The following is a 21,555-nucleotide window of genomic DNA, read 5'->3' on the forward strand; positions in this document are numbered from 1 at the left end:
CACAGAATGCAGGATGTCCATTATGCATGACCTATGCAAACTCCTTCATTCTCTAAATCTGTGTTTCAGAGAAGTTTTACATAACATTGCTTTGTGATGGCTCTCTCAGGCTGTCCACCTGAGGTCTTTAACATAGATTTGGCTTGTTTTGGCTCTTAGCAAGTTTTTTAAGCTTCTTTTTATATAGATATCTTGAGATAAAATTATTCTGATTTTGTCTTAATGCAAGGTTGGGGTGGCTGATATCACCGATGAAATAAGTCTTTCAAATGCTGATTAAAGCAGACAGTTTTTTGAAGTATTTTGTGTTAGCATTTAGTAGCTCTTCTGTTTTTCGGTTCTCTGCACTGGGTGTTTAACTTGCATAGCTTGAGTTGTCTGAATTAACTGTTTGTAGTGTAGCGTGTCCTCAGGCTAAAAAGTCCACAAAAGTACCCTGAACTGATGTTGGTTCCATTTCTGAGAATGTGAACTCGGCAGACTTCTTTGAGTGTTTACTTAATTTGATGTGGAAGGAATATTGATAATAGGTCTGACCTTTTTTTTTTTTTTTTAAATATGCTCCTGTCCACCTGTACTCTCAATAGATCTTCAGGACTAATGTGTAAATAAAGAATTGTGCTTTTAATGTTGTCAGCAGTTGCTTCATGATTTTTGCTAGATACTGTATTTTCTGTTATCAAAGGGAATATGGATGTGAGCTTCAAATTCATGTACAAGGAGGGTTAATTGTAGAAGCAACAATTTATATTTTATTCTTGTTTGTTCTACAGCTTGTTTCTTCTGTGTATGCTTATGTACATATAAATTGTTTTAGATTGCAGCTTCTTATGGAAATGTGATTTGTATCTTTGAGCCAGTTAGCCTCTTGAAGCACAACAGCAGTCATCATAATGTAAGTAATTTGTCACTCCTTAATTTACTCAGTTATAAAACCTGACTTGTTTTTCTCGTTTACTTTGAAATATGACAAAGAAATCTTCAACTTTAATGCTGCAATAAAATTGAGGTATAAGATGATCCTTTGGAAGTGAAAGTGGTAGATGGAAGACAAAGACATGTTACTTGAAATAGTTCTAAAAGTAATAGGTTTTGCTGTCGTACTTCGTATTACTGATTTATCTAACCCTGCGATTCATAACTGAAACATTCCAGAACCATAAAAGATGTGCATGCCCCATTTTTCCAAAGGGTAGAACCGTGAAAAAAAGGAATTCCTTTTTGAACCATCCTGTGTAGCCATTACATTCTGATGTGGTTTACAATGCTTTTTTTAACTTTGGTTTATGAAATTGCATGCTCTTGGTCAAATCTGTAGTTTCAGAAAGTGATGGCTTTCTTAGTCAAATTTGACCGAATGCTTATATCTCAGTATTATAATGGTGAATAAGAACAGTATCTGCTCTTTTGATATCATGGCTTAGTTTCAGTGGCAGTGGTTTAGTGAATTGGTGGCCAGAATCTTAATATCTGTCTAGTAATAAGATATAGAGCAAGTTATTCAACTATGCTTCTTAAATGGAGCGGATTACTCTTATAATTAGAGTCTAGCTGCAGTCCGTTTGAGAGCTTTGGCGATTGCTCAGGAAGCTTCTGTCTCCCTCTTGAGAGCTCTGGTCTCTCCATTTGTATTAATTAATTTAGATGGCCATATAGTGAACTCCTTTACACTAACCAACTCAGTCATTTGGCACCTGGTCATTCATTAAATAGCTGCTATATTGTGTGTGTGTATATATGTGTGTGTATCTATCTATCTAAAATATTTTATACCAGTGGAAGGCAGTGGAAAAAAATTATGGTAAAATGTGACTTCTTATGCTCATATGAACTTGTTAGAAGTACTGTTTTTTTATCGTTGGAGCCATTGAATTCATCCTGAATGTTTTTCTATACTGCTAATCACTATGCTTACCTTGAGACTTTGAATTCAGTGTAGTAACTGTAAGCAATAGAGGAAGCATTCTCCACCCATGATTGGCTTTCATATATTTATAATTGAAGAAACAGTTCATTCATTCTTACAGTTAACCTCTAGTCAATTATTTCCAGCACAATTAAGTTTTGTAGGATCGTCTCTGTCTTCCATTTACTAGAATGTGCAGCTTCAGAAATATTTCATTTAGATCCTTGTCTGCAAGTACTTTACTGTTTTCTACCAAACTACTGAACGATTTAGTTGTTACATTTTAACTTTCACATATATTGATTTGATATATTTTTGAGAGTTGGGGATGATGCTTTAAAAATGTTTGTGTCTCTGTGAATTAAGAAAATAGTGTTGACTCTCTATTTCCTGTAATAATTTCAGTTTCTTTTATAACTTAAAGTGTCAAAGATTTGCAACCTATTATGAAAACAGACCAGATAAATATTTTGTGAATTTAATCCTCGCTTGTTCCAGTGAATGAAGTGGTGATACAAAATCTAAAGATAGTTGACTGTTCTGTTGTACATTTAAAAAGGACAGAAGTATCATGGGTGTTATCTTGACCTTATTGAAATCCTCTAATTCGACAAAGCTACTGATATAAAATACTAGATGCATATAGTGTGTTTCTTTTCTCATACATATTTTTTCAAAAATAAAATCAGACTTCCCTTTAAAAAAATCTTAGATTCCAATGATGATTTTGTGTACTGAATATTTTTCAAGCTATATTTTTAAGATAGAAATTTAGAAACATCTGCTTGCATGATCAGATTAATGGAAAACTATTTTGTTTTAAAGTCAGAATGTATCTGTTTTTATTAGTCATTTATTTTTAAAAATATTATTCATAGAATCTGGAGAGTGCAGTGAAGGTGTACTATTTCTGTTATAAAAGGGGAAGGGAGGAGAAGGAAACATTTTCATGCTAATGTTTGTGAATACTTAAAATTTCAGACATTACATTATCAGTGGCAAAAGAATGCTCAAATCTTACTGGAAGACATAGCACATAATCTAACATGGGATCCCACAGGTAAGATGAGAATAAAATAACTTACTATTTGGTACTGCAACTAATTTTTTATTTGAATTTTGCCATTCTTTGGGGGCAAGAGTAGGGAACAGCCAAGGGGAGTGAAATCTACTTTTGTCACTTGTTATAGCAGAACCAAAGTATTAGGTGCATCTGTACGGTCTTACGTGATTATCCTAATCTCAGTAGTATCTGATGTTTAAAAACATGACTTAAATGGTAGGTATTTGTTGTGAAAAAGGAATGCCTACAGTAGCTCTAGGTGTTTATTTTAGATAATAACTACTTTGATTAATTTTCACTATTTGGACTGTAGATACTCAAATCAAACTGTCTTACAATCCCTGAGATATCTTCTTGCAAGATTGGCCCAGTCTATATCCATAAAGGGGAATGCATAAAAGGCACACTGCTATTATGGTAACTTTGCTGTAGTAAAGGTGTTAAGATGATATCTGGCTAACTTTGTTCTGCAGTTTTGGCCTCGCAAACTGTTTTCTTTCTCTGTGTTTATAGAAGTCCATATTTTGCTAGTAGTTCTGTAGTTATATTGTTAAAAATATTTGTTTTAGGCACTCGTCTTTTGACTGGTTCCAGTTGTCTTCAGCTTTGGTCCAATGTTCCTTTGGAAAACCCTTCTGACAGTGATAGTACTGAAAGAACAAATGTTGGACTTGGAGAGTGGAGGTGTATCTGGCAGTGCAAGTAAGAAACTAATTTAAAGACAAGTAATTCCTTTTCCTTGCTGATTCTTACTTTTCAGATTATATACTTAGTGTATTTCAATGCCAGCTTATTCTGTACTGTTATTTGATAAACATTATTGATAATAAATTTGAATAATATTCCCCTTGAATATGTGACATTTCTTTTTGTATAAGATCAATTGTAACTTGTTTTGGGGTAGTTTATGTTCTTAGGCAGTTCTTCAGTTATACTGAACACTGGTAAAATACTGAGGGAAGCCTGCTCTAGAGTCTGTTCCAGTAGCCTTTGTTTCTTGTGCAGGAAGTAAGATGAAAGCTGCATATTTGAAAAGCATTGTGCTTGTAGCACTGCTAAAATAAACTTCCTTCTCTGTCCAGTGTATTATGCCTCTTTCCTTCTTGCACATTGCCCCCCTCTCATACCTTTTTCCATGCTTATTCTGTGTATTTGGAACAGTCATGCAAAGATGGGTGCATTCTGGTTTACTGCTTCTCTGAATTATCTTATTGTATTCATGCTGATTAATCATTTTAATCTTTGTGTCTGTGTATTGGTACATTCAGAAGAGTTTCAGTTTAGTATTTGGGTTTATAAGACAATTTAAATCACCGTCTGTCCTGCTACAAGAAGATTTTACTAATGCATCCGGTGCACTGTTCACTTGGGTCCAGCATACCATGTGGCAGTCTCTTTGAAGAAGTGTCTGGCTGGAGGAACACACCTGACATTATTCTTTATGAGGTGTTAAATATTAGTTGGGTAGTTCACTGGATATACCTGAAAAAAAATGCTTTTCTAATTCTTCCGTTGTTCCTTTTTCTGTGTACTCTCTAACTTTTATCAATGATGTCTTTGAAATCCCACATCATCCAAAGGACAACTGAAAATGTTTCCTTTGAATATGATGGACTTATAAATAAAAGAAGTTGAAGACTTACTCCATTTATTGAGACACCTGCAAGACCCTCTCAGCCTACTGAGAGGTGGAGCTAGCCTGTAGATAGAATGCCATGGGCATGGTTTCAGAGTCTGGAGTTGTGGTATCAGTAGTCAAGATCATACTGCTTTTCCCCTCTCCCTTCAATAATATGTTCTACACTTGTATTCTAAACCTTAAAGAAGGCTTCATAGCCCTCCAGCTGTTTCCCTCTTTTAAACTCTTTCATGGAGGAGAGCTGATTGTTACATGTTTTGAACTAGTATGCCCTAAAAAGGGTCCACAGAGCTTCCTGTGTCAGTTCACCATGTATGTCTTCTGGCATTTGTACTTCAGTTAGATTTAGAATAGGCTTTCCTTAAGGAGAAGTTTGAAAGATATGGATTTTGCGGTACTGTCCTTTGCCAGAATAATTGTTAATGTCCAAACAAAGCATTCCCAAATGTTTTTATGTTGGCACTGCTAAGAGAATGTTGCTGAAACTTCAGTGGAAATTGACTTCCTTTGATGCATGGCTTTTGTAATTTTCTTACTACTGTTACTGCATACACTAAATACATCATGCTTTTGTTTGCCTCATGGCTAACTTAATAGTTCTTGAAAGTGAGGTGTTGCAACTTGTTATATGTGTCTAATAAATTCAGGATGGAAATGTACACTGTATTTGTGCTGCAAAATTCTTCTGTGTTCTTGTTGCTGTTAATAGGGCTGTTGCTTAGGCAATAGCTTAGTGCTTCAAAACCTGTAGAAGAAGCTCATTTATTAGTACTTCCCATGAAAGTAAAGCACAGCAGAAATTAACCACGTACTTAGGTTTAGATTGTTTTGCTGCAGCATCTTTTACCGATGTGACTGTTAATGTAGAAACTACTTTAACCTACCTCATAACTCCATTTTTCCTTTTGTTTTACTGAGTTAGAGCTGTAAGAAGTATGAGAAATTGAGATGTTACTGGGGTAAGTTGAAAGACAGCAGAATTCAATCTGAAATACAAATGACTGTGAGGTGGAAGTAGAGCATATCTGCAGAGTTTAATCTGTTAGCAGCCGCTCTCCTCTTACATTTTGGAATACTGGATATTGTAGCATCCTCAGCTGCAGCTTTTTAGTTTTGTGTTTTTTCTATGTGAACACAAGTATGTGTTACACACACTCCTAGCCCTTCCGGACTTTGCTAAAGCCTGAATTGTTTCACACCATACAATGAGCACTTGCATGGAGGAGTTAAATCACTTTCATGAGTACAAGGGGAAGAAACTGTTCTTAAAAAGTTCTTAAAAACTTGTTTCCTGGTTTTGTCTTTATTTCGTAGAACTGCTTCTCAAGTTTGTTTAATGAAATTCTCGCCAGATGGGGAGTTTTTTGCTACTGCTGGAAAGGCAAGTATTTTTTCTAATTGCTTTTTACTAATTCAGATAGGCTATTAAAGCAAACAAATGAAACAAAACCAGTTGTTTGTTTTGTTTGTTTGTTTTTAAGGCTTTATAATGGATTTTTAAAAGATTACTAGAAATATTATGCAAAAAATAGTTATCTCCTATGCATCTTTACATTTTGGTAAGTAAGAATTTGCGAGAAAGGTGGTTTGGGGGGAGCCCAATGAATATTCTCTATTCTATTCGGTAAACATATCTGTATACCCATTTATGAACATAGAAGAGAATTCACATTCCATAGGTATATTCTCACGTAGTTCATGTCAGTGTTTGTGGCTAATCTTACAGATTATTTCTGTATGCTCAGCATTTAGTGGTTTGTCAGCAAAAGCAATAAAACCCGTTAGCAAAATAAGTAAAAAAGTTAAAGCAAAATGTCACTGTCATATCTTTGCACTTCCCAAAATAATAAGGCTTATCTCTTGTTTGTACTACAAAACTTGTTTTTAAGGGTTTTTTTTTTAAGAGAATAGTATCCTAACAAGTCAAAGGAGAAGAAAATGAAAAAACGTGACAAGCCCATATAAGAATGTATATTACTTGTTCAGAGATACGAAACAAGTAGTTGTTTTCTGTAAATAATACTGTTGTATTTATTAGAGAGTAGAGTCACATTGACATGGGTCTGTACATTCTTACCAGAACTTTTGGACCAATCTTGTGAGAATTTATGGGTTGTGGGGGGAAAAAAATTTTTTCAGGTTACTGTTTTTAAAAAAGAAACAGAAAACAGATGCATGTAGGCTTCAAGTCTGTGCTACTGACTAAAGAAACTAGCAGACACTGCAGAATTATTAAAACATGCTAGTATGTAAGGTTAATTGGGATGGTTACTGAGATTATTGAAAACCTGGTTTAAATGTCACAGAATCCAGAACAGTATTAACCTGACAGAATGAGTTTCAGACTTAAGAATGAAAGTTGGTTCTGCAGTTTGGTCTAGTCCATCTCATGAGTGTGAATGAAAAATTAGTATGTACATTATAAAGATTACTTAGAACAGTGTTTGATGTATTAGTAGTATAGGGAACTTTGCTGTTGCTGTTTGGATCATAATGTCCCTTAATACATGCTTAAAGCACAAAGATTTGAAAATTGTTCAGTCTGCAAATAAGTCTTGCTTTTAAAAGGTAGATGTTATGCATATTTTTGCAATTCAGTTATATACATCAAGAACAGATGAGTAACAAACATTTTGTGTAGTTGTTTTGGTTTTCCTCTGAAGCATGCAATTTCAGATCATTATGCTTGCTTAGAAGATTAAGTTAGGCATTTGCTATCTTTAAGGAAGAGAAAAACATGTAACCAATCTGTAAAATAATCTGAATTTCTAGTTAAACTTTATTCTAGTTGGCTATCACTTCCAACACATGAAGCAAAATACTAGCCTTTCTTGATTAAAAAAAAAAAAAAAATACTCCTTATAATACCAAAGTTTTCGTGGTCCACTCCTGTTTTGCTTATGTGAGATGTCATATTGCTTGCTGTATGTCCTGTGATGTCTTTAGCCCATTTACGGTCTGAAAGAAGTTATTTCAGTGATACTTAAGATAACGATTACTTACCAAATTGGTTGAGTTGTACAGGTTTCATATTAAAAGTGTTTTGTCATTGTTGTCAACATGAACTATAAATGTATTTTGCTGTTTTTTGATGGGTAGGAGTTAATATTTATTTTAAAAGTCACGTTTTAGTGGATTCTAGTGTTATAGTGTGACTGAATTTTGAAAAAAATAGATTAATCTCCAAATACCCCCTGTGAGGTAGTATGCTTGCAGAGTTTTTCACTGGAATGTCTTTTGTCCTGTTGCATTAACTTACATTATAAACTCATGCAAAGCACAATTACTAAATAAGTAGGAAGAATTACTAAGTAGGAAAATTAATAATGTATTTTTTACCATAAATTACTAAGTTAATTACTTGGCTTTAGAATTTTTAAAATGCATCTTTGTTTCTGTGTCTTCTTTCTTTGTTTATTTTTTATGAGGGAAGATGCTGGTCAGCAAAACAACGTCTCCCCATTAGGGTCAAGTTAAGCATACTCAGGTTAATACAATATTTTGGTACCATTCATATTTAAGAATTGATCAACAACTTGTGAATCTAGATCCACATTAATTTATCTGTCATAAGGACGAGGACACTAGGAACATGTGTTTTTCAATTTGTATGTGTGTATCTAAAGAAAGCAGAATGTGCAGTACTGAGCTTCATTTTTTGAGGTATCATCTTTGACCTTTGTTTGTATTCCTAGCATTTAAATCTCTGTGTGTAGGTTTTGGGGGATTTCTGTCAAAGTACAATAAGTTGTATTAACACTTGAAGTTGCAGTACAATAAGTACAGTAAGTACAACAAGTTGTAGTAACACTCAAGCTGGTACTGCTTGTGCCTTTGTGGTTAGAAACTGGCAGCTAATTAGGAGGAGTGAAATTACATCCAAGTTAATAATGGCAGGAGAGTTTAAAAGGAAACCCTGCTACCGTGTTTTCTTTATGATTGGGTTTTGAAGTTCTATTGACTGAACTGACTTCGTGTCGTTGGAGAAGTATTTTACTTTAAAGAAAAACGAAAACCCAGGAGACATATCAGAAGTACTACAAGTGCATTATATTCTTATGCAAGGTAGTTTTATTTACTGTCTTTTTTCTTTCTCCAGGATGATTGTCTTGTGAAAGTATGGTACAACACAGACAGCTGGCGGTCAACAATAACACCACCTGGCCCAAGTCCAGAAAAACAAGGAAAAGTTGACTTTTCATTTGTTTATTTGGCTCATCCTCGATCAGTAAATGCATTTTCATGGAGGAAGACCAGCAAATTCATGCCACGGTCAGTAGTCCTAATAACCTGAGTTCTGTAAATTACCCAAAAAAACCCTCAAACTGTGCAGTCTTCCCAGCTGTACAGTCAACGGTTACCCAAGTTGTACAGTTGACTTCAGTTAATATTTGAATTTGCACACCTTGTTTATTGCTTGTGTGTGTTCCTATAATGCCTTCACACTGAAGTTCTTGAGAGGATGGGAAGAATCCTTTTAACTGGGAAGGAACTGCCAAGATAGAAAGGGAGTCCCACAGACTGGATTAGAGATTGGACTAAATATGAAACCAGCTCTTGCAAAATTACGTCTCCTGCAATCCTTTTCATTGCACTGTCTTGAATGACCATTCATGCACTTGGTAATAGCTTGTTTCTCTCTTTCTGCTCTAATGGATCAGAGCAATTCAAAAGTCCTTTCAGTTCGGCATCTTCTCAAACATTTGAATAATTCTATGTCTTTTCGTTTATTTATTTAACTAGTACAAAACAAGACCTCTGTATGGAAATTGAATTAAAATGATCATTTGGAATTGATATTTTGGGTTTGATATTTTTTTTAGTGTTCTGACTATTCCTAAGTGGCCTGTTCCTAGTTTACACAAGTAATTGCAGTCTCAAACTGAAGTAGCATTAGCAATTTTGTGCCCTGCAACAATTTTTTGCCACGTTTTTCAAAACAGCGGACATTTGAATTAGCATACCTTTTATATGCATGACAAACAAGTTTATGCTGTCTTTTATACCAGCTTTTAAGTAGAACACTCTTCCTAAGACCATTACTGTAGTCCTTAGTTCAGTTTTGAAAGTCCGTCTACTCCTTGATGCCAAAAGGAGTTTGCTGCTTGACATTTGAGTTAGATGATCCATATAGTTTTCAAGTCCCAGCTAACACTAAATAGCGCACTTACATGAACTGGACACCTGAGGATCTGCATAGTTTTTTTCAGTGCCTAGTTTAGGTTAATTGGATTTTTTGATATATATTTTTCCAAATGCAGTTTGTATTACTTAGAAACCAAGCAAGTTTTTCTTAATTACTTGGTTTTGAACATATGATTAAGTGCTATATAACAGTAAGATCAGGAGAACTGAGAACAGGTATCTGGAATATGATTAGCTTTTTATATGAAGGACTTTGAAAAGAAAAACCTAAATTTTGCTGTTCCAGCTATGGCATTCTGTAAATTGAAATCCATGATTTGGTGTTGCATAGTTCTGTAATGAACTTTGAGGTAATTTATATTCAGATATTTTAATTGATATTAAAGCCTTTCATACATCATTTGTTTTCCTAAGAATGTATTGTTGAATTTTTTTTTGGTATGTTGAAGTTACTTGGTGCAATTTTGAAAACTTATATTGGAAAACTCTTTGGTACTGTTGGCTTATTTTGGTGCTATGTGATAGTAAGCATCTTTTTCACACCATAAATTTTCTTTCTTTAGCGGTGCTGTCTGCAATGTACTCCTGACTTGCTGTAAGGATAACGTTTGTCGTCTCTGGGCAGAGACTTTATTACCCAGTGACAGTCTGTTGTATGGTGGAGGATACAACAATTGGAGTGAAGCAGTGAACTCCACAAACAACTTTAAGAGAAATACTTCAAGTAAGGAAAAAGTGCAAAATGCGTTAGAGGTAAGAAATGAAATTGAACAGTGAGAATAAACACATATATGCATGTGTAATTTTAGATGGGATTGTGATTAGTAACTTAAACACGTATCATAAACTGAAGTCCTTTATGCCATAGATATGTGTAAAATGTTATGAAAGAGTCAATTTACTTTAGATCTTCCTTTAGAAGACACACAGTCCTTATGTCACTGTCACTTCTGCGTATTTTGCTTTGGTGACTGAAGCAAAGTGCTTTGCAGCATGTAGTTCAAAGGGCCTGGAGCAGTGTATTAAGCACATATTGTATATGGGTTATGTGAAACCCACTAATGATGCTGCCTTAAAATGTATAGTAGGGGCTCATTTGTTAGTTATCTCTGAAGTTGTGGGATGTTCTCTGGCTTCTGCAACTGGAAAAAACGTAGTAGTATGGAGGGAAGAAATATAACCTTTGTTGCCTTTCTGCTGTAATCCTCAAGTAGAGCAGACTGCTAGTGAGCTGTGTCTCTAAGGCAAAGGATTTTTATGGATAGTGTTTTCTAACCAATGAGAAGCAGAGGGAAACTGAAGCATTAGTGCTCTCCTGCAAAGTTATGTGGAGAGTACGTAAACATTGTGCTCTGATGTTGATGGGAAGGGAAGTTGGAGGCAGTTCTGGGTTCTTCTTGAAAAAAAGAAGCAGCATTATAGATCAGAAATAGTAGTTATGTAAAAATTGGGAGAAAACTATTTTACATGAGCATGCTGTGGTAAGATGCAAAGGATAGCAAATCAGGAGGAGTGCCAAGAGTGTAATACCATCCTTAATAAAAATAGTGTACCATTTGGTGCCTATACAGGTATCTACAGCACAATGGCTTTAAACTGTGCAGTATGTGGAGTGAGACTTTTTAATACTGATGTAGTCAGTCTTAAAAATAGATGTTTCCAAGGGAAAAATAGTCAATTTGCATAAAGAGTTAAGACCTTAATACTCATTGGACTGTTACCATGGGAGTGGAAGCACTGATCCAGTTTTTCAGTCTCTGAAATGAGATTATTCAGATTTGCTGCTTTTTTTTTTTGTTCTGAGTCTTGAATAAGCATGGTATACATTTATGAAACACAATAGTATTTTCTGCTTAAGTATAAAAACTGTATGAACGTTGTTTGCCTGCTGAAATGTGAAGCACTTACTATGTCAAGGTACTGTATGGGCCTTCACGAATTAATCTGAACACACTGGTATCGCTCTACTGCAGACACAATGTGAACACTGTGATTTTTGTGAGAAACTATTCTGATGATTCAAAGTAGGTTTTAAACAGAATAAATATTTCATGAGTATCTAAATAAACACAGATGAAATCTGCTTCCTTGTTTTGAAAGGAATTTAAAATGACACCTTATTCTTCACGCAGCTAAACCTGAGGCACTTTCGACGAGGACGGAGGAGGTCGAGTGCTGTTGTAGCTCATACTGGATATGCTCCACATCAGCAAGATCCCCACGAAGTTCACAGGAACGTCCCTCCTCATGCAAATGCACTTTGTCACTTCCATATTGCTGCCAGTATCAATCCAGCCACAGGTAAGAAAGGTGGCAAATCCTTGCTACAGGGTGAGCTATAATTTCTGGTATGTCTATGTTATCTTTAACTTTAACTGGCTCGAGTGTATTCATACAGTATTTACATGACCATGCAAAATTGGTAGTATGTTGGTTTCATTCAATGCATGGAAGAACCTTCTACTGTAATGAAATTATTTGAATAAATTTCCTTTACTGTAGTCCCATCTTTCCTTTTTAGTCATCTTTTAACTGAGATTCAAAGTGGTCTGAGATGCAGAAGGCTAAATATTTGTAACTGGAGTTACAAATTTACTGGGAATTATGGATGATATTGGGAGCATACTGAAAAATGTGAGATTTCTAAGCTTCTTAAAGTGAGCACCTGACACTAAGTGTGTGAAGTAACCACAGATTCCTGCACTTCTGGTCTGTCTGTGAACCAAGCGAAACACACCCTCATTCTGAGTTCTGTGGACTTTAAATTTCTCTTGCACTCAAGCAATGTGTTGATAGACATTAAGGAAAATCCCCTGTAGTCACTAATATTTCCATCTTCATAATCATTTGTGTATACTGAAAATGAAGTGAATGTCTGCTCATTGGAAAACTGTATAGAAATGCAATGTTGAGTGGCCTTTCATTAAGGTTTTATTGCTGTGATGTGATTTTCCTGTGTCTAGAGTTAATGAGCAAACATGTATTCCTTTTCTTAAGCTAGTTAAGATTTGTCCTCTAAATATTATTTTTAATTGCTTTTTTGTTCCTACCAGCCCTTGTTTGAAAGACCAATTTTGTCCTAAAGGCATTTATGATTAGTTCCTATTTGTAGCTGTACAGTCGTTTGGTATGATTGTAAAGAACTATTGGTGCTATAACATCAATACTGTATTCTACAAGAAATGTCTCCAGTCATTACATTTGTTACTGCTCAGTGTTATAAAGGAAAATTTTTCCAAAGCTTTTTGGAGACTTGTATCATAGTTCTTCTCTCTGCACTGCTGCATCTTCAAATTGCACAAGGAGATAGGTATCCTTTTCATGTGGTTAGCACATAATCTTTAATCTTTTTTTATATCTACTCAGAATGCACTTCTTTCCTTGTTTGTTTATATATAATAACTAAGTAAACTTTAATTTTGCTTTTAATAGTCTTTGCAATATAAATGTACCCAACAACAAATTCACAGAATGGGTATAAAAATAGTTTTGGAAAATGGTAGTAGATTTTCCTAGGTGTCTTAACGTTTATCTTTGGCCTTTTTAGTTGTGTATTCTATGTTATCTTCTGGGTTCGTCTTATTCATATTTACTGTAGCTTCATCTTCTGAGGAGAGGTCAACAGAATTCTTCCTTCCAGGTTCTGTTTTTGCCACATATAATATATTTTTGAGACTGGCATTTATTTGGCTTTCTAGGAAGACAGACTATATTTCTTAAGTGCTCTGTGTTCCTCTTGTCCCTCTCCCCTGCTGCGTCTCCTCTCCCCCCGCCCTGAAAAAATTTCTGGTAGTCATGGTGGTCCTTTCTTCTATCTGTGTGGTCTCAGTTATCATTTGCTTGGCCTAGACTGCAGGGTAAGTAGTTAACTGGCTTTGGAAAAACAGACAAAACAAGAATAGGAGTTAAAAGTATTTTCTCTCCCAGGGCATGGAATTTAAATAAGACTGGTCAAGTAGGGAGCAGAAGGAGAGAGATGGAGACATATATGGAGACTTCTAGGTGGGAATTAAATGCAGGTTGAGCTTTTAGTGTGTTGGCTGTATGGCCCATTTGAAGAAATTGCAGTAAATCACCTAGGTGCTTTTTAGCCACACTTAATTTAGATGTTACTCTGCAGCAGTCTGATATTTGCTTCTGTCACTTGCATTGTGATTACTGCTTTGTTTTTCACAGCCACCTGGGACACAAGGTAACATAGGAGGGCAATAGAATCTATAGGAGTCAGAAATTCTGGATTTGTGTGATGGCATTACACAGGACATCATCTGGTTGCTGCCCTAGTTTTTGCTGTTGTAAGCCCTGTCATATGTGGCCCTTGATTGCAGTGTATGCCTCCTGCAGCCTCCATTGTGGACTGAATGTTGGGAAACTATGCTTAAATCATTTGGTTCATACTGCACTGAAGTAGTACAAGACAAGGTAAATGAGCCTGTTTGAACAGTGTTACATGAAGATGTAACAGTGCAGGGCCGTACTATAATCCTAATGTCACCTTACCAAAGAGCTTCCCTGTGCAGTGTCTTGTGGTAGCAGTCAAGTGATTTCGTACTGAAAGTAGGTGATGTTGAAAGGAAAAGGAAGTGGCAATGCACTTAGTGTATTTTTTTTCATGGTAGGGTTTCTGCGTGAAAACAATTTATCTAAAATTATTTTTTGACCAAACTACTTCATTTTCAAAAATGTTAACAAGTTTTTCTGATAGATATTCCTCTGCTCCCTTCTATCACATCGCTGAGTCTTGGTGAAAATGAAGAAAAAAGTGGACCTTTTGTTGTGCACTGGCTAAACAATAAAGAACTTCATTTTACCTTATCCATGGAAGTATTTTTGCAACAACTTAAAAAGAGTTTTGAACATCATTCTCCTGAGACTAACACTGAGGAATCTAATCAAATGGATGGCAGATTAGAAGAAGGTAAAAGACTTATCGTAGACAAATGGCTTTCATTTTATGAAGTAATTTGTAATGTTCTTTCATGTGAAGTAAAGAGGTGGGGAACTTGTAAGGATACAGAGAGATTACAGTAGTATTTCTGTGCGTTTTTCCCCTACGTTATGCTGACAGTACCTAAGTGACTCTTAAAAATCTGTATCTAGAAATTCTGAATTTGCTTATGATTATTCCAGAAGTTTCGAGTTATTTATGCGGAAAATTGTAGTATTTACTTAGGCTGACCTGGACGCTTTTATATGAAAGTGTGTTATTTTACCATTTTTTAAGGAAGCAGATGCAACCTTAGAATTCACGTTTTTTAATATATATTAATGTACACCTAATTTAAATAGCTTTGTTCTATAACATAGTTAATTTAAACATATACAGTTTGGATACCACTGTATTTGTTCTGCCTGTGCATACAAAAATTTTTTCAAATTGGGAAAATAAAAGTATTTCAAATTAAGGTGCGATACAAGCTATTTTGCTTTGTTAGTCATTGACCGAGGTCCACTAGAGAATTTCTCGTTAAAATGTTCATTATTTTTAATTTTTGGTTATATGGGTGGCTTATGAAACACCTGAAGGGTGCTCCAGTGCCTGAATATCACTGCTTGCTGTACTTCTCCTTTTGAATACAATGCAGATATATCTGTGTGTGTTCTAGAAGCTGATGAAAATGGAGGTGAACAAAAGGGAAATCAAGAAAAGAAGGAGCTGGGTGATGATAAAACTACTGCAAATTCAAGCCTTGTTCCTTTATCTTCTGCTATTATTGATCATGAAATTGAAGTACTACTTTCTGAATGGAGTAAAAATGCTGACATGCTATTCAGCATACATCCTATGGATGGTTCACTGCTGGTATGGCATGTGGACTGGATAGATGAATACCAGCCTGGCATGTTTCGCCAAGTGCAGGTACTTTAGTTTTTCTGGATTATGCATTGTTATTCAATGAGAAGTATGGTGAGAAAAATAACTTTAATACTTTTTTTTTCCTTTCATTTCTTTAAAATTCCAGGTGTCATTTGTCTCAAGAATTCCTGTTGCATTTCCGACGGGTGATGCAAACTCTCTTTGCAGAAGTATAGTGATGTATGCTTGTACCAAAAATGTTGACTTAGCTATTCAACAAGGCAAACAAAAACCTCCTGGCCTTACATGTTCTTCATCTATGCTTATCTCTTCTGGACACAGTAAATCCATGAACAGTTTAAAACTAAGTATCTTCACGCCCAATGTTATGATGATTTCCAAACATGCAGATGGGTCATTGAACCAGTGGCTAGTGAGTTTTGCTGAGGAATCTGCTTTTTCGACTGTACTCAGTATTTCACATAAATCCCGATATTGTGGTCACCGTTTTCATCTTAATGACTTGGCTTGCCATTCAGTATTACCACTGCTGCTTACAACCTCACATCACAATGCTCTAATTTCACCAGATGTTGAGAGTGCAAAGCAGGTGAATGGTTCTTTCAAGTCTCAGGAGTCACCAGTACGACTTCAGAGTAGAGGCAATGCAAATGTGACATCCCAGGATCCCAATGCAGTTTACAGTGAACTTATTCTTTGGAGAGTTGACCCTGTTGGACCTTTGTCATTTTCTGGTGGAGTTTCTGAACTTGCTCGAATCAATTCTCTCCATGTTTCAGCTTTTTCTAATGTGGCATGGCTACCCACACTTATACCCAGCTACTGCCTTGGTGAGTTTGGTTTCCTGATTTCTGAAGTATTATAGAATAAAAGTAATATAACCTAATAAAGCTATTAAATAAACAATGCAGATATACTTGAATGTATTGGAAAAGTGTTAAGCATGAGGCGTTTATTTCGCAAGTTTCTGAGCTGCTGATCCTTGGAAATCAGTTATTTCTCTGTGAAGAATTGCTGTGTTCTTCTGCCTTAATTTATGTATTCAATATTTTAAGAGCTAATGCAGTAAAGTTCTTAGATGATAGTGCAGTCTTCAAAAGAGGTAGATTTTGCTCTGATTTGCAAATGGGATTGTCATTTATTTTCATATACAGAGTGTTCAAAAAGATGGACCCAACATGTTACAATTACAGAAAAATTTCTAAACTGTTTAGTGAATTACCAGCTTCTGTAAATGCCCTGTGTTCCCTCTACCTGCTGTATAGACTGGGCGAGTTTCATTGATGAGAGATTTGTGATTACAGAGCTATAGTGATTTCAAATTGGGTCCATCTTTTTTAAACACCCTATACTTAGATTTGATTGCTGAGAGCAGCATTAAGCTTTGTAGTTCTTGCTTGTGAACGGAAGTTAACAAGAGAGACTTTTTCTTATGCTATATTGCTTTCTTTCATAACTTTAAAATTGTCCTTTGCCTAAAAAAGGGAGCAATTTGGTGTTTGAATATTTGACTGATTTTTGCATTCATATTGTTTAGGTGCATACTGTAATTCTCCAAGTGCCTGCTTTGTGGCCAGTGATGGACAGCATTTGAGATTATATCAAGCTGTAATAGATGCGAAGAAACTTTTGTGTGAGCTCTCCAATCCAGAAATTTCTGTAAGTGAAAAGCTGTCTCACATTTTTGGAGTTTCGAACTTCATTCAGTAGCACTAGTTTCAGACTTATTTGTAACTAAGTTTGTTGCTGAGGATTTAATAGATTATGGTAGTTTAGCTCTACTTATAAAAGCAGATATAGTAAATCTTTTTAGCATTGTATTTTATTATTAGCATTGTATTATTAGCACTGCATTCCATTTAACCTCAAACTGTGCCTATTGAGGCAGGTCAGTGTTTGGTTGGGAAGTACCTCTGAAACACTTGTACTACAAGGAATAATAATAAACTGTGTGTGTGCATTGTCCATCCTAAGGGAAATTTCAGATGACAGTGCGGCTTGGGGAAAGGACAATAAACTCCTGAATGTGAGACTTTGCAGATGTTCTCATCACCTTTCAGCCATTGAAAACCATGGGGCTCTTGATAAAACTGGGAGTGTTACCTGTGTACTAAGCAGATTGTGACCACTGTATATTTAATGATGTAGTTAACATTTGCTTAGTGATTGCACTTACCTAGCAAGCTGTGCCACAGAAATGCGCAAAACTGGGTTAACAAGATCATCACCCCGATTCTTTTTAAACAGAAATATGTTGGTGAGGTTTTTAACATCATAAGTCAGCAATCTACAGCTCGCCCAGGATGTATCATCGAACTGGATGCTATCACAGAGCTTGTAAGAACTTTTTTCTGTATTCATTTTATACCATAATTGTTTAAAAAGTGTTAATATTAAAGCCTCTACCTGTAGCTCTCCATCAGGTGAAGATGAGGTATTTAAGATTAATTCTAACATACTTGCTTTTTGTCTCATAGTACCTGTAAATGAAAAGAATGTGACTAATGAAGTTGCATTTTCTTGAGAAATCTTTCATTGATGTGTTTAACTTAACAATCAAGTTAAAAGTTCCCCGTATTAGAGAGCAATCTTCAACAGTACGCTCCATGATGTTAACTTCTTTTGTGTGATTTTACTTTTTTAGCATGGAAGGAAAACACAGTTATTCCATGTTTTTCAAGAAGACTTCATTTTAAGTAACCATGAGAAAGAAGTACCTGAAAAGAAGAACAATTTATCAGACTCCGGTAAAGAATTCTTTTTGATAGAACATCAAAGACAGAATGTTATATTTTTCATTCCACAGAGGAAAAATAACTTCTTATGTAGCTTTTACAATGTTAAGGTCAAATAACTTACTTTATTTCAGATCTCTACATAACAAAGAAGAAAGTCTGGTCTAATGAAACTTGTGGGTGTTTTACTTCCCGTAAGAGTAGCACACAACCAAATTTTAGATAAAGTAGCTTAAGTCATGAGATACGCATCATGTATTGTATTAAACATTCCATTGCTGATGCCTTTATTACATGAGCAGGAAGGGGTTTTAAGTGTAGAACCTGTATCTGTAGAGTAGGACATAGACGAAGCTTACTTGCATCCTTTCATGAGGGATGTTCATCCTTTGTATCAGCTAAACGCTAATCTTCAAGACTTGAGTTACATAATAAAAGGCAGGCCAAACAAATCCCCCAAACCACAACTATAAAATACAATACTATGATTAGTGTGTGGATTTGTACATTTTAGGGCAGATTTGAATTGCTCTGGAATAAGTGATCAGCTTTTCTTGGTGGACTGAGTCAGTGGTTGTGTTACATAGGCATCTCAGTTTTCTTTTGTTCTGTTCAAATGAAATTATGTGGAAAACAAGGGTCAGAGTGATGTTTGTGATACCAAGTCATCTACAGTAGTAAAGGAAATGCTGAATAAAAGGAAGCAAAATTGTGGAACAGTGTCAAAATGTTGCATAATAACTTGGTATACAAAATTTATTGTTGTTAGAAGAAAAGGGAGGTACCTGAACATAGTGATCAGTTCTGAATTAGCTATTTCTAATTGAGAAAGAGATTGGAGTAATGGAGATAATATGTGAAAATGCTAACCCAGCTCTCAGTAGAGTTCAAAAAAATGCGAATGAGGTGTTCAAAATTAGGAACAAAACGGGACAAAAAAGTGTTACTCTACAGGATAAAATAATTGTATGATTGCATCTTGAGTATGATATATATAGAAAGACAGGTTTGTAGTGCCGATGGTACATTCTGGGCTTTAACTTTTAACACAAATTCAGGCAAATCTTTTGTCCTCTCAAAAAGAAAATGTTGACAGTTCTTCATGTGTGTACCTGTATTTGTAGTGGTTATTGCTTGTGATAAAGTACTGGAAAAAAAAAGTAATACAAGAATTGGATGTAATCAGACCATTGCGTTTGAGTATTAGTTCACAATAGCTCGGTGTGATTATTTACTAGCCAGCAAAATTTAGTTCTACTTTCAGGTGAATAAGCCCTAAGATTTTCCTGTTCTGAATTTCATCAGGAAACCAGCAGAATGGATTCTCTGAAAAATTCTACTTAATAGTTATAGAATATACTCAAAGCCATTCATTACTACATATGTGGCATTTACATTTGAAGTCAATTCCTGTCTCAGTAGGTAAGCCATCTTTCTTGTAGTTTCAGTTTTATTTTGTTTTTTTTTTTAAAAAAGTCACTATCTCGTGAATATATCTGCTATTCAACATGTTGTAAATTATATTTCAGCTTTTTGAAAAGAATTTGCAATTCTTCTATTACCAGTTTTTATCACAACTCATTCTTTCTCAATTACTTCTTAATCTTGAGAATACTGAAGCTTCTGAGTTCAGCCTGAGCCCAAAGTTTGGTATTTTTTTGTGCATTCTAGCCACAAATACCTTTATCTGAAGTGTTAGGCTGTATTAAAACCAGATGTTGTACTTCTCAGAAGTTTATTTTCTTCAGTTTTTGAGTTTACATGGAAGTTCTAAATTGGGCTGTAGTGTGAAGCACTTAAACATCAGAGGTAAAATTACAATTATGAACAATTTGAAATTCTGAAATCTGCTGGTTCTCTTTCAGACTACCAAACTACCACAAAAACCATAGAACTTTAAGTAACCTAGGATATACTTCAGTAGTTTTCTGTTAACATGTAAAGATTTTAAAAACACAGAAATCTGGTGTTCAACACATAACAGAGGAATCTATTATAATGCATGTTTGTCTTTTAAAAGAAGTTGTCTTACTGTTGCTTTCAAAGGCAGAATTTCTTCAGTTATTTTAACTATTATTGTGGTTAGTTTATAAGTGGTGAGAAGACTTTGAAGATATAAGACTTACATTTAAGACGTATAAGTAAAGATCCAAATTTTCTGATCTATTGACATGATGAGGACATTACTGATGAGACTTTTCAGCTAACTTGTTGGCAGTTTCCATGTTTCAAATCTATCAAATTCGTACTTCAACTGCTGATTTTTACTAAAAAAAAAAAAAAAAAAAAGGTGTTCATATCACATAATCTCCAAGACCCCTCATTTTAAGCAAATATTAACAAAGCTTTTCTGAAAAATAACTTTTCCCAGTTTGTAAGGTAAGACATGGAAGTTTTAGTTTTCTGTAGCTGCAGATATTTTGTGCTTCATGAAGCACTAATTTCTGTGGATTACCACATACATACCTCTTCATCTGCAGTTTTGTTTTTTCTGGTTACAGTTTGATTTCAGTCTAACGAGTTTAAAGCTATAACTTCTCAACAGTTCTAGAATTTCAGAAATATTTAATCTGAGGTGTGTAGCATTTTTCTTTAAATCTGAATTTCAGAATACTTTTTTTTAATGAAAGTAAAATTTTAAGTTATACTTTATTTGTCTTTTTGGAACTTTAAAGGTGAATGTAAAAGACATAATTGACTTTAACAATGCAAACTTTTTAGATGACAAGATAGATTCAAACACACCTGAAGCAGCAACACAAACAGAAGAATTCTATGCTTCACCAGATCCAGAGAAGATCCAATCCCCTTTCACTCAAAAGTATCGGGCTTGTAGAGCAAACCTTCAGAGCACCAGCTGGCTTACTCTGTCTTCCAAAATGGTGTATAGTCAAGAGTTGAATTTGCCGGAAGGAGTAGAGATAATAAGTGTAAAGCCATCAGCAGGTTTGTAATTTTTTTTTTTTTTAAGAGTGAAATAAGGAATCCTTGCCTTTGTGATGCTGGTCTTAAAAGAGAAATAAAATAATAGTGAGTTTGTTACTGGTTAAAATTAAAACACCTGTAGGTGGGTCCAAAAGGTTTGCTAAAACTTGCTTCTCTGACTTTATATCTTGATCCTGGAACTAATACTAAAATAAAGCTTTTATTTAACCTGTAATACTTATTGGATTTAGATTCTTGCAATAAAAGGAATTATAGAAACACGGATTTAGTTTTAAAGTCATTCATTAAATTTTTGTAGGATGT

The 21,555-nt window shown here is 35.0% G+C and overlaps 1 protein-coding gene across 6 annotated transcripts in view; it reads left to right on the forward strand.

The window, feature by feature from the left end:
- The window catches only part of DMXL1 (Dmx like 1), a 79,494-nt gene that overhangs the window by 13,883 nt on the left and 44,056 nt on the right, over positions 1-21,555 (forward strand). For 3 of the 6 annotated variants that reach the window (XM_071802606.1, XM_071802603.1, XM_065860136.2), the window contains exons 3-17: positions 818-895; positions 2,888-2,966; positions 3,539-3,671; positions 5,923-5,989; positions 8,708-8,880; positions 10,317-10,506; positions 11,886-12,054; positions 14,459-14,671; positions 15,360-15,613; positions 15,717-16,401; positions 17,109-17,230; positions 17,819-17,908; positions 18,216-18,318; positions 19,612-19,728; positions 21,028-21,252. In XM_071802606.1, the coding sequence (XP_071658707.1) occupies positions 818-895; positions 2,888-2,966; positions 3,539-3,671; positions 5,923-5,989; positions 8,708-8,880; positions 10,317-10,506; positions 11,886-12,054; positions 14,459-14,671; positions 15,360-15,613; positions 15,717-16,401; positions 17,109-17,230; positions 17,819-17,908; positions 18,216-18,318; positions 19,612-19,728; positions 21,028-21,252 (2,698 nt within the window). Of the gene's footprint in view, positions 1-817; positions 896-2,887; positions 2,967-3,538; positions 3,672-5,922; positions 5,990-8,707; positions 8,881-10,316; positions 10,507-11,885; positions 12,055-14,458; positions 14,672-15,338; positions 15,614-15,716; positions 16,402-17,108; positions 17,231-17,818; positions 17,909-18,215; positions 18,319-19,611; positions 19,729-21,027; positions 21,253-21,555 lie in introns of all 6 variants that reach the window. The other 3 variants (XM_071802602.1, XM_071802605.1, XM_071802604.1) reach the window with 2 other exon arrangements.

The sequence above is a fragment of the Patagioenas fasciata genome, chromosome Z, assembly GCF_037038585.1.
Source record: "Patagioenas fasciata isolate bPatFas1 chromosome Z, bPatFas1.hap1, whole genome shotgun sequence".
Taxonomy (NCBI): domain Eukaryota; kingdom Metazoa; phylum Chordata; class Aves; order Columbiformes; family Columbidae; genus Patagioenas; species Patagioenas fasciata.